The 12,382-nt window shown below is 36.9% G+C and overlaps 3 protein-coding genes across 3 annotated transcripts; 1 reads left to right on the top strand and 2 right to left on the bottom strand.

The window, feature by feature from the left end:
- Positions 1 to 558: 558 nt before the first annotated feature.
- On the bottom strand, positions 559 to 12,074 carry dtd1 (D-aminoacyl-tRNA deacylase 1). Its single transcript, XM_084424990.1, has 6 exons — positions 11,962 to 12,074; positions 5,442 to 5,532; positions 4,079 to 4,314; positions 1,378 to 1,475; positions 1,057 to 1,223; positions 559 to 848 (listed from the first exon to the last, which is right to left on the bottom strand). Exons 1-5 carry the CDS (start codon positions 12,002 to 12,004, stop codon positions 1,068 to 1,070), a joined length of 624 nt encoding a protein of 207 aa, XP_084281116.1. The 5' UTR covers positions 12,005 to 12,074; the 3' UTR covers positions 559 to 848; positions 1,057 to 1,067.
- On the top strand, positions 5,905 to 9,172 carry LOC311300613 (uncharacterized protein). Its single transcript, XM_084424988.1, has 5 exons — positions 5,905 to 6,081; positions 7,297 to 7,491; positions 7,711 to 7,790; positions 7,953 to 8,402; positions 8,520 to 9,172. Exons 1-5 carry the CDS (start codon positions 5,980 to 5,982, stop codon positions 9,043 to 9,045), a joined length of 1,353 nt encoding a protein of 450 aa, XP_084281114.1. The 5' UTR covers positions 5,905 to 5,979; the 3' UTR covers positions 9,046 to 9,172.
- On the bottom strand, positions 9,001 to 12,050 carry LOC311300614 (uncharacterized protein). Its single transcript, XM_084424989.1, has 3 exons — positions 11,076 to 12,050; positions 10,439 to 10,562; positions 9,001 to 10,181 (listed from the first exon to the last, which is right to left on the bottom strand). Exons 1-3 carry the CDS (start codon positions 11,651 to 11,653, stop codon positions 9,435 to 9,437), a joined length of 1,449 nt encoding a protein of 482 aa, XP_084281115.1. The 5' UTR covers positions 11,654 to 12,050; the 3' UTR covers positions 9,001 to 9,434.
- Positions 12,075 to 12,382: the final 308 nt, after the last annotated feature.

The following is a 12,382-nucleotide window of genomic DNA, read 5'->3' as shown; positions in this document are numbered from 1 at the left end:
CTGTTAAACTTAATGCAACTTCTTTGATTGCTAAATATGCTGACACTAACTTACTACTATGAGGGAAAATGTAGTCTTGAGCTCTGACTAATGTTCTTAAATGTTGCACGACAACTTTTATAATCATAAGAAAACACGTACACTTATAATATACACATTAAAGCATTATCCTTAGCCTGTTTTTATAATTATAAAATAAAATGTATTCATTATAAATGAATCAAAGCTGTAGATACATCTGTTTTTCATGTTCAGGAATAATCCTACTTAAAGTCCCATGCAATAAAGCAGATTACCTCACAAAAGCGCTTTTGTGCTTTGTTAGCTGGTCACTCTTTATAAGATTCGAAACTCTTAAATTAGCTGTCCAGTTACATTTGACTGCCACCAGCTCTGTAGTGTCACCTGCAAAGCATTTTGAAGTAATGGAAAATATATTCATGAATAATGATTTAACTCTGTAGATCTAAACGAGATCTTTAAATAAGATGAAATAAAAGAACAACGCTACTTTCCCAGTAATGCAATCAGCAAAAAAACAACACTAATTTTTCTTTTCCATTTTTATTAAAACACATCACAGATATGTATATTTTCAAATAAATTAGATGGTCTAGTAAATATTCAGGTATGTTCAAAGCTGTACTAAAATACTACTGATATGAGCCTGAGTCTTTTTTTTTCTACTAGTAATTATGGAGCTGCCTCTTGTTCATGAGTTTATATACAATCCAAGTTTTAGAAGAAAATGCAGCTGGGCACAATTTGAGAGAACAGTAATGAGCCGGAGAGTCAGCGGCATGAGAGATGTCCCTGAAGACAGCAGCATTCCCCTGGGAAATCTGGATCTGCAAGTGGCAAAAAACAAAGAAATACAATGAACAGACTGCGCTATTTGGTGTCAATCTCCACCGAGCTTGATTCATTTAAACCAAAATAGAAAGAATTAACTCATTGACAACTCACTTACTGAATTATAGGGAATAAGAGATAGATAGATAGATAGATAGATAGATAGATAGATAGATAGATAGATAGATAGATATTTCAGTTTACGGTGAGGTACTCTACGGCTCCCGCTCAGAGGACACGTCTCCGTCGGCTCCGCTGCTGGCGCTGGGATCAGGTTTAGAGCGCAGTGCTGCCTTCTCTCTGCTGGACTCAGAGGGGCCTTTTGACCGACTTTTTTCTTTTCGCTGCTGTTGCTTCTCTTGTTTGTACAGCTGAGGCATGAAAAAGGGAAGAGAGGTAAACTGTTTTATGGGTTCATACAGTCCCAAAATAAGTCATGCAGTGCTAAGAACTGATAAAGAATTTACAGTTTGTCAAGAAGATAATATTAAGGCATCCATTGCAGCACAAATCAGAGCTAGATACCTGTTTAGGGTCTGTAGGGCCAGTAGGAGAGTCCAGCTGAAGGGTCACGGGTCCATCATTCTGAATAAGTACCTGCATTTTAGCACCAAACTGCCCATCTACAAGACAAAGCTGCTTGGTTTCCAACCTTTTTACTAACAGAAACTGGGAGTGTTGATGTATTAATTAACAGAAATTCATTTTGGGATTCCAGAAATTTAAAAAACTGCATGCGCATATATATATATATAAATAAAATAAAACACTACTTATTGACAATACAGTTATTACACTAGTTATTAAGGAGGGTAAGTGGTGTATTGAACATTTGGATTGTTTTTACTTTTTAGCATTTCAATTAACCCTTTCATGCATGAATTATGATATCCTCAGTCAGGATTTTTTTCCTATGTGTTTTTATTGCTCTTAGGGCATGAAAAACAAGAATTGATTTTTATTTTATTTTTTTACAAATTTTTCAAAGAGATCTTCAGATGTCCACTTGAGTGGACAGCATGCATTTGGTTTAAACTTAAGATATACTAGATTTAATATAAGACAATAATCAAACACATAAAGTATGTGAATTTAACGAACTAATCAATACAATTATATCAAATCATGTGAAAACTATAAAATATATACAAAAAATCTAAATGCAAAATATTGCAAAGGCTTCATACAACTTCATACAAGTTGCACTTGGCGTATCTTTGATATCAGAACATGAGGACATGATTCCATCAGATTTTTCTACAGTCTGTCAAGGTACAACTGTGGAAACCACTCAGATGCTCCCTCCAGTGCACCAGAGTATGGAGATTTACCCTTATTAGCTGATAATTCTGATTATGTTCAAGATGGACATGCACATTTCTATCATAGCCCTCCTCTGAGAAAACCTAGCGATACGTTTTTTCAATCTCATCTGAAATGATCAGTGTTGGGGGTAACGCACTACAACTAACATGCATGACCCATTCAGATTACTTTTTTGATGTTACAAGTAAAGTAATGTGTTACAAGTAACATGCATTACCTAATCAGATTACTTTTTGATCTAACAGGTAATTAACTACAAGTAATGTGCATTACCTAATCAGATTACTTTTTTATGTAACAAGTAAAGAAACGCATTACAAGTAACATGCATTACATAATCAGATTACTTTGTGATGTTATGAGTAAAGAAATGCATTAAAATAATGCATATTACATAATCAGATTACTTTTTGATGTTATGAGTAAGGAAACGCATTACAAGTAACATGCATTATGTAATCAGATTACTTTTTGATGTTATGAGTAAAGAAACACATTACAAGTAACATGCATTACGTAATCAGATTACTTTTTGATGTTATGAGTAAAAAAACACATTACAATAACGTGCATTATGAAATCAGATTACTTTTTGATCTAACAAATAAAGTAATGCATTACAAGTGTCATACATATGTAATCACATGACTTTTTTCAATGTCAATGAAAATTACTTTCTAATAATACAAGTAAATTTATTTACAGTAAAAAAGTCACTGCAGATTAAGTTTTTAAGTTTTAAATTTCAAAAACAATATTCACATTATAATTATGAATTGTAGCTGAAATATAGCAGTTGATGCATGACGTCCACTACAGTGGACATGTGATTAATCAGAGTTTTCTCTCAATCTAAAATCAAAACTTGGAAAATTTTACTGTGATATGACTCATTAGATATTGCTTGATGCTGCAATATTTTTTTTACCTCCAAGAGTCTCCTAGATTCGAAGGAATGGGTGGATATTCTGGAGCAACTTGGCATGTCTGACTGACCCTTGGCCATCTTAGTTTGGAGGGGGGAAAAATCGAAACACAAAGGCTTGCCACTTGATTGCAATTTATAGGATGATGCACAAGGGTCCAATGAAGAGATTGATGTGCAACTTTGCCATAAAAACCCGTGCAAATTCAAGAAAATGCATTTTTAATAGCTGTCCACAGTAGTGACCACTATGCGTGAAAGGGTTAAGTTAGATTGTTTTAATAGATTAAAATGTATTAGGGTTATTATTGTTAACTAACACTAAAATTAATATAAAAATAAATAAAAATCATTTCTCTTAAAGGTATAGCGGAGGATTTTTTACTTCCGGGTGGATCACCTATACTATTGGTCCTCCTAATTGTCAATCATTCTGGTGAATCAATCAAACTTATTCAAAAAGTGGAGAGGGCGGGTCTTATCTAAAATTCGGAAAGATCCTCCGCTATACCTTTAACTGACAAAGTTCAGTAAAAAAAAAAAAAAAAAACACTAAATAGCAATATTACAAAAAAGACAAAGTAGATAAAAATGACAAAAATAGCAAAAGCACAACAAAATGACTACAAATTAAACTTATATATAATTTAGCACTTTTAATGATTAATAGTAATTAAAGTAATAAATAACCACTACTCTAGCGGTCCTTTTACTACATACTAGTAAGTTTGAGTTAGTTTGATTTATTATTTAGTGACTAATAGTATTAAAGGAATAGTTCATTTTTCATAATTTACTCACCCCAAAACAGTTGAAATATTCTTCAAAATATCTTCAGTAGAAAAGGGTGAGAATGACATGAGAGTAAAAATGTCATTTTTGTGTGAACTATCCCTTTAATGCAGCAACAACCTTAAACAAGCTAATCTTAATCAGAAGAATGAAATCTTCAGGGTTTAGCTGGTCTAGCCTCACCTTTGATGAGTTCTGGTTTATACGTTTCCCTCATCTGCTCCAGCATGCGGTTGTAGAAGGGCTGAGCCAGTTCAGCTGGCATGGCGGAGTGGAAGTCAGGCTTATTTGCCTTGAGGATACACTGCAGAGTGAACTGACTCACACACAACACCTCCAGCCCTCCGTCCATCACGCTGCGGCTCCAGGCACGGCCGTTCTCATCCTCAAACAGACGCAGGTTAAGAATCTTACGTACCCTGATGAACAACATCATACTGATCAGACGTACATATTTGACATTCCCTGGTCACTGTGTAGGCTAACATGGCAAAGAGCAGCATGAACATTCCTTGAAACATCTGTAAGGAAATACATTTGAAAAACAGGGTGAAATATTGACTGCTGAAAAATCATTTTTGACTCAACTGGTCCTTTAAGGCCACAATGGCAGTACATTTACACATTTCTATGTTTGTCCCTCAGGAGGAGAGTAAAGAAGTGCATTTACTCGAGCATTGTTTTGGGGTTTGTACTTTACTACTCAGTACAGATACAAATTGTAATCAACTAATCAGCAGCAAATCAGCATATTAGAATGATTTCTGAAGGATCATGTGACACTGAATGATGCTGAAAATTAAGCTTTACCATCACAGGAATAAATTACATTTTAAAACATTAAAATAGAAAATTTATTTGAAATTGCAAATATACTGTACTGTTTTTGGTGAGCATAAGAGACTAAGATCTAAAAACTCACTCCAAACGTTTCAACAATAGAGTTAACTATATATTTTTAATGTTCATTATTTTTGTTTGATTTAGTCTTTCAAAGTACTTTTTTTTTTAGGTTATCATGACTTAAGGACATTAGGGTGAGTAATGATGACAGAATTTTCATTTTAGGGTGACCTATCCCTTAAATCTTTCCTCTTTTTGTAAATTTTACTGAGCTTACATGTCTTGTCAATCAAATTACACTCCCCGCTTAACTTTTTGTTTATGGTCATTTGTCCTAGTGACGTCACGTGGTATTAGCAACAACCACCATCTTTGCCCTGAAGCTTTTACAGTGTATGAATGGATGCTGTGCTGAACTCAACACAGGTGTCAATCAAAAAACAAACAACAATAGTCGAAAATCTATAAAATCAGTTGTGAAACAATTTCAGGTAACACGTGTCAGGACAAAAGTGTCAGTGTAACATCTTTGGGATACAGCACAAAAATCAAATGACACTTTTCCAAGATACACCACTTACTAAATCAATCCTACAGCCCTAATGAATGAAATCTGATCTCAATCTCAAAGAGATCTGCAATTTATTCATTAGTATGTATTATCTTGGAGATGAACTCATTTTGACCAGACATCAGTACTTACATGTAGTCAACATCTCTCTGTGTGTCCTCCACTGAGATGCCAAGTAAGACACACAGTCCTCTGCCTATGGAACTGATCTGCTCCTCCCCAACTGTTTCATAAAGTGCATGGATGACGTCATCGTACAGTAAAGTCAAAGCAACACTGTTATATTTAGTGCTAATCTGAACAGTTTTATCTAATGCGTAGATTTCAATGCCTGTGTATAGTTATTATTAAGTTATTAATGTAAAGTGGGGCACATTACTGACAGCATTGTGTTGGACATACTACGCCGCATTCAGTTTCATTTCAATTTATTAACCAAAAATATTACAAGGAGCGCCCAGCTGACAACGGCATTCGCTACGAAATTAGGAACTTTGTGCCGTACCTGTTACGCTTGCCTTCGTTACTCTTTGAATGGACTATATGCACGGCCACTTCCTGGTTTAGATAAGTCAGCTCAGTCATTTCCGGTCAACTGTCAAAAATCAAGCGGCCGTGAAGATGTCTTTCTACACGCGCTGCCTTCAGGATTTACCTCAAGTTAACATCAATGATGTACACCGCCTTATTCAGGAAAACTCCAAGGCTTCGTCCAGTAAACGGGAAAAAGGATTTAAGTTGTACATATCCAGTTATATTCATGACTGTGAAGGTAAGTTATCGATTATCAAGACTGCTGTTATGATGTTGTTTACGAGATAGGATCGCTAGCAAACATCCAAACAGTTAACATTACATAGTTTTTAACGTTAACTTATCTTAGTTGTCAGCATTTAAATGTACAAAACGTGTCTAGGTACTCTCCCGTGATTACCACGCTCGACATATACACTAGTATGTTGTTATATAACATGAAACTTTAAAATACCACAATCGTTAGCTGCTGTCTGTAACTTTTTTTATTTTCAAAATTAACACAATTTATATGATGAGCGAGTACATGAATCAATTTTCCAAACCGTGTTTTTGTCTTATCCTGAATCACTACGTTACACACCTATAATAGTGTTTATATTGGGACTATTTTAGACCAGTCGGCTTGTATCACTATGTATGGACTGGAGTAATTAAGTAACCACATCCCTGCGTGACTCGCCATAGATATAAACATAGAAAAGTAGCTCCGGCTACAATGTTCTTCCGCAAGACGCATGCATTTTTATTAACCGCTAGAGTGCCAAATGTTACAGATTTTCCCTTTTGAATGATGTACTCTTATCTGTATGACCATAAATAACAGCAGGCAGTATAAGATGTTTCCACTACTGAGGAAAAATCCAAGTGCATGTGTATTGATATTCCATGTGTTGTAATTGTTTTGTTTCTCAGTTTCTGACAAGAACGAGGCAGGAGAGGTTTCTGTGAGGGCAAGATGCTTCAGGTCTATGAGGAAAAATGAGAGACCACACAACTTGAGTGTAGGGGAATGAGATCAGATGCAATGCAATAAGGTTTACAGTGTCTGCTCTCTAGGAATTAAATGAAAAAAAATATATATATATATATATATATATTATTGCAGAGAGTGATTGTAATAGACCACTGTTTGGAGTTTACAAAGGCCTACAGCCTAACTGTTGCTGTCAGGACAGTAGTTCACTGTACCACTATATCAACTGCACACTGTGTATTCTAACAAGTATTTACACAGTAATTAATTACAAATACAGCCTATTAAGATTCCCAGAGAGTAGAGTTAGTTAGCTTGCCAAAATTTGACACTGTAGCCCAAGGAAGGTTCAAACACTAGCTACAGTGTAAACCAACATAATTTAACTAATGATTATCTATTCCAGTAATTAGTGACTATGATTGCCTGAATCCTAAAACACAGAATATATACAATTGATCTCTTTTTCGCTTACAGGTTGTCCTCAAACACACTAAACCTGTTGAGCTGATGGCCTGTCAGTGCTCATGTGTGGCAGGGCTTGCTCTATGTAATCACATTGCAGCATTGCTCTTCCAAACAGCACATTACAGCCAACAGGGAGCAACAGCTGTCCCCCCGACTCACAGCTGCACAGGGTCTGAGCAGCAATGGCACAAACCCAGGACCCAGGTGATGCTGCTCAACACTATCACAATTAATACATTGTTAATTTACACATTATAATATAATCCTACATCTTCTTTGTTACTTAAATTGTGTTTTTGTTCTCACATCAACTTCCAATATCACAGATAGTGCAGCATCTTTTCTTATGAAAATAGGTAAATCATTGAGCTAAAGTAAACTAAATACAGCACAAATAAGTTATTATACAACATTCATTTACAGGGTTTTAAGCCTGGTCCAACAAATGAAATGGTGGTATTGTCAACTAGGCCCAAGGAGAGAAGATTGGCAGAAGGCATCAGGTAAGGTGTAGGAATGGGAAGTTGTTTTACTACATGCATGTGTTGAAAATATGTATTAAAATGTAAAATACTTTTTTCAGACTGGTTTATGATCACTGTAATCGACACATTACATGAACCTTTAATTAACACTGTGTGCGTGTCTTTTATGTATGTTTTCAGGAGCAACCTGTATAAAGCTGCCTGTAACCTGACCTGTGGCCTTCCAGACATGTCAGTTCTACGGGTGAAGGATATTTACGAAGGCATGTCAAAAGAAACTGCTCCTTTAATAGCCACCATGGGGATTTCAGGGGATGTGCCTTTAGTGGACAGCGCTTTTGGAAAAGTCCAAGAAGGGAGTTTACTGTCCTATCAACTTCCAGCATGGAGCCCACCAAAGACCTGTCCACATAGCACTGCACCACCACGACCATACTTACCCCTGGATGGCTACTGTCTAGGTCCCTCAGAGTGCTGTTTTGTGTTGACTCACCATCAGCAGCTGCACATGACTTCTCTAGCAACAACAGAAGTCATGGCACACGAAATTGAGATGGGCACAAGACAACAAAGCACAATGAGGGAATGGCATTTATTGAGAAAGCCACGTCTAACCTCCTCTAGATTCAGGTAACTGTAAACTATACTGTGACATTCAGCACATTTTGTTTTCTCATTTAAATACTCATTTATTGTCATCTCATATAAATACTAAAGTTATTTTTATGTGTATCAATTTATTTCTAGAGAAGTTTGCCATGTGAGAGGGCAGTCCTCAGCGGCGAGTCTAGCGGTGAGAATTTTGAGGTCAGGCTATCAGTCAGCAGAAATGAAGAGGGGCCTTCAGATGGAGCCCAAAGCTATTGAGGAATACTGCTGCATTCAGGAGGTAAATCACTACCCTTGTGGGTTTATCATCCACCCCGATGCACCTTGGCTTGGCTCATCACCAGATGGGTTGGTGTACGACCCTAAAGCTGATCCTGTGTTTGGACTGGTAGAAGTGAAGTGCCCAAATTTGAGAAGCTATGTGGACTGTGCCTACCTTAGGGTCTCTGGTGGAGTGCTACAGCTCAAACAATCTCACACTTACTACTGGCAGGTGCAGGGCCAACTATTCATTTCCGGGATGAAGTGGTGTGATTTTGTTGTGTTTACTGAAGACGACATGTTCATACAAAGAATATACAGAGACGAGGGAGTCATTAAAACAATGAAGCAAAAGGTTGATTACTTTTACTTTTACTTTTATCTTCCAACACTTTTGGCTTGAAACGTTTCAATCCATTCAATCAGTTGCCATCAATTTGTACATATTTTTTGGCCCATGTTTTTTTTTAACTGTTTCCATAAATGTACAGGATCTGTTGTTAACTGATTAAATTACGTATTTTCATATACATGTTATTTGTTTGTGTGTGTTCTGAATTTATACTTCATTAGTTAACAAATAATGTAAAGTTGAATACAATTAACAAAGAGTACAAAACATAGAAATAATGTAAAAACAACAACAGTAATTATAATACAGTTAATCAGATTTTTAGTGAATAGATTTTAAGTTTAAATTATGAGATGAATGATATATACAGAGATTAAATCTAGAGGCATGTTTAAGATATATTTACAAGGATTAAGAGAGGATAAAAACAAGAGGCACTTCTACTTAGCCCAAGCTTTTACAAGTGGCCCACTCTGATAATTTAACAGTAGGCATGCAACTGCATAAAGCTGATTTATGTTACCAAACATGTTTAAGGGGATGACAGTATCAAAGAATTTAAATTCCTTTAGTCTACGAATTAGGCGCTCAATGTGCACTCTGAGATGTGCAATAGATTGGGTCTCCCTGACCTCGTGCTTTGACATCTGAGGTCTTCCAGCGAGGAATGCTGGCCTGTACACCTTACAGGAAACACAGTCATCCACAAGGAAGCCTCTGTCGACCATAATTGCCATATCTGGCCTAAGCAGAGTAAGAATACCTGACTCTACAAAGATCTGTTTGTCACTTACTGAGCCGGCAAAAAGGGAGGAAACAAAGGTTACAGCGCCATGGGGAGCCATGCCAATCATTCCCTTCAGGGTACAGTGGGACTTATAGTTTGAGTATACCTCACTCTGAAGTAAAGGGGAGGAGGGTGTTTGACACCGGAGCTCTGTGCAGTCCAGAATTGTGGTGGTGTCTGGGTAGTCTTCAAACTCTGATGGCAAGTGTTCCTTGATTTTGTCTTGAGTCATCCAAATGCATTGTGAACCAAGAACAGAGAACAGAAAATTGCTCCAGGTCAGAATGATTCTGCTTACAGTAGACTGATGCACCCCATACCGCTCAGCTAGGTCCCTCTGCTTCAGACCAAGGGCAAGGTAGTTCAGGAAGAGGAACAGTTCATCTATTGCCTGTAAGGACTGACAGATCACAACACAGTTACATGTATATGTAATTGTCAAAACTGGTAGGTGTACAGTACAGTTACAACAACAGACATCTGATGGTGTGAAATTTATTTCCATTCATTCTACATTCAATCTAAAAGTGCTAGTGTTGGTCATAATGTGAACATCCTGGCTTCAGAGAGTAAAAGTCCAACCATGTATTGAACAAGTATATGATAGGATTCTGTAGCCGGAGAGTTTGGTCATAATAGCACAGATGACAGACTTACCATGGAAGCACTTTGCTTTTCAGATTCAACGTTTGCAGTTCCTGTTCTGGTTACCCGAACCATGAATCTCAGTGATGGTTCAATGACCTGCCAAAACCGCATCAGATGATCGTAAGATGAAAACCTGTAAATAGTGAAAATGTCAAAGCATTGACATTCCTTGCATTTAGCACCATACATATTATTACATTTATACACACCAGGTCAGAGGTTAACCTGAAGTAGGAAGTGACTTGCACTGGTCTATTTGACATGCTGATTATATTTAATCTTCAATGTTTGTGGTTTGGACACCATAGTGCAAAAAAACAAAAAAAAACTAAACCAAAATGTTTTTAAAATATATTTATTTCATACTAAGTATACTACAAATCGATATTTACTGACATAATGCTTGAAGCTTAGGATATAAATATTACAATTATACAATTATTTGGAGTACTTCTTTAATGCACGACGCACATTAAGCCTAAAAAGTGTTTTAATATAAAATATTTTATTTTAAATATAATTAGTAAAGATAGTATGATCACTGTATAATATCACTGTATAATATCAGTCTTTAAATGCAAGATATTTAAAGTGTTCTTAAAGTATAATGCGTTTTTATTAAATTAAATATTTCTAAATAACGTACCTGGTGTAGAAACGGATGTCACTGTCAGAACCTGTAAATCGCTGTAGCCCAAAACGCTGTTTGAGTGACATCTGTTCCATCTGCTGCCTCACATGGTCGATTTCTTCGCGAAGCCTTTCGTTTTCTTCCAGAACCGAGTCAACAAACGCGGGCTGCGGTGCTGTGCTGTAATCGTGGTCATTGGTAGATATACGTTCAGAATATTCCCCAGTTTCCATACTCTCTGGTGGTCTCGTTCTCCTTTCCCAAACCCCAAGCCTTCTCTCTCCAAGAGAGTAATTATTCCAAGGGAACAGTACAGGTACGGCACCAGACTTCAGCCTTCGCCTCCCTCCGACTTCAGCAGGCTCCTTGAGCTCTTCTGGCACAAAGTGCCGACTACACACGCGTGTATGGTGAGATATAATAAAATTGTCTCTTCTTATATTTATTATCCATTTCTTTCGCTGTTGTACGTCTGACGGGAAAGTATGAAAACTTATGACTGAATTGAATTTCGCTGAGGACGAACACTGAGGGACACAACAGTGCTCAGCTGACGTTCCCTCACAGCGCTGAAATTTAAATGCCTTTTTCATTTCCGTTAACCTAAGTTATACTTTCTTTTCACGTAGCTGTTGAATAAATAATAAATTAAATAAATAAGTTCTAGTTCAAACTTTATCTAGAAACCACTAGTCTCAAGGAGTCTTTACCTCACGGATTTGAAGGTGCCGCCCACTAACCTAAAAGTACCACAACATCAAATGACGTTCCACCGGAAGTTCACGGGCTGACTTATCTTTATGCGGAAGTTCCAAAGAACGCTCCGTGCATATAGTCCAATTACAAGGAGCGCCCAGCTGACAACAGCATTCGCTACGAAATTAGGAACTTTGTGCCGTACCTGTTACGCTTGCCTTCGTTACTCTTTGAATTGTCGCCTTCATTGTTTTGATTTCCAATCATGTGTAACTCTCGAACACTTTGATCTTCCGGTTTCTACGAAGCCCCGCCCATGTGTGCGGCCGCGCGCATTGACGCTTCTGCCCCCTTGTGGACTAAAAGCGCAATGCCTTAAATTATTTCAGATATTCAGGCGTTTGACAAGCATTTAGCATTAATTCCATTTAAAAATCCTCCCTTAATTGGATACTCATATAAAAACATTAAAGCCTAGTTTCACATACAGGGCTTAGATTAAGTCAGGAGTTGGCCTTAGTTAAATTAGGTAGCTTTTATAAACTTGCCTTACAAAAAAAAATTACTGGTGTGGATCTTGAGAAAAAACAATGGCATATTTTAAGATGCACTATATTGCCAAAAGT

This window comes from Rutilus rutilus (assembly GCF_951802725.1).
Source record: "Rutilus rutilus genome assembly, chromosome: 12".
Taxonomy (NCBI): domain Eukaryota; kingdom Metazoa; phylum Chordata; class Actinopteri; order Cypriniformes; family Leuciscidae; genus Rutilus; species Rutilus rutilus.
Note: the sequence above shows the minus strand (reverse complement) of the source record. Positions and strands in the feature narration are given on the sequence as shown.

What these genes read in the sequence shown, in the direction of transcription:
- LOC311300613 (XM_084424988.1), top strand. Translation starts at nt 5,980, where the DNA reads ATGATGTACACCGCCTTATTCAGGAAAACTCCAAGGCTTCGTCCAGTA. An exon ending in GGCACAAACCCAGGACCCAG is followed by an intron (nt 7,492 to 7,710) that starts GTGATGCTGCTC and finishes ATTCATTTACAG; the next exon opens with GGTTTTAAGCCTGGTCCAAC. An exon ending in CTAACCTCCTCTAGATTCAG is followed by an intron (nt 8,403 to 8,519) that starts GTAACTGTAAAC and finishes ATTTATTTCTAG; the next exon opens with AGAAGTTTGCCATGTGAGAG.
- LOC311300614 (XM_084424989.1), bottom strand. Translation starts at nt 11,653, where the DNA reads ATGAAAAAGGCATTTAAATTTCAGCGCTGTGAGGGAACGTCAGCTGAG. An exon ending in GACATCCGTTTCTACACCAG is followed by an intron (nt 10,563 to 11,075) that starts GTACGTTATTTA and finishes CACTATTTACAG; the next exon opens with GTTTTCATCTTACGATCATC. An exon ending in AAAAGCAAAGTGCTTCCATG is followed by an intron (nt 10,182 to 10,438) that starts GTAAGTCTGTCA and finishes GTGATCTGTCAG; the next exon opens with TCCTTACAGGCAATAGATGA.
- dtd1 (XM_084424990.1), bottom strand. Translation starts at nt 12,004, where the DNA reads ATGAAGGCGACAATTCAAAGAGTAACGAAGGCAAGCGTAACAG. An exon ending in AACGAAGGCAAGCGTAACAG is followed by an intron (nt 5,533 to 11,961) that starts GTACGGCACAAA and finishes TTTATGAAACAG; the next exon opens with TTGGGGAGGAGCAGATCAGT. An exon ending in TAAACCAGAACTCATCAAAG is followed by an intron (nt 1,476 to 4,078) that starts GTGAGGCTAGAC and finishes TTTGTCTTGTAG; the next exon opens with ATGGGCAGTTTGGTGCTAAA.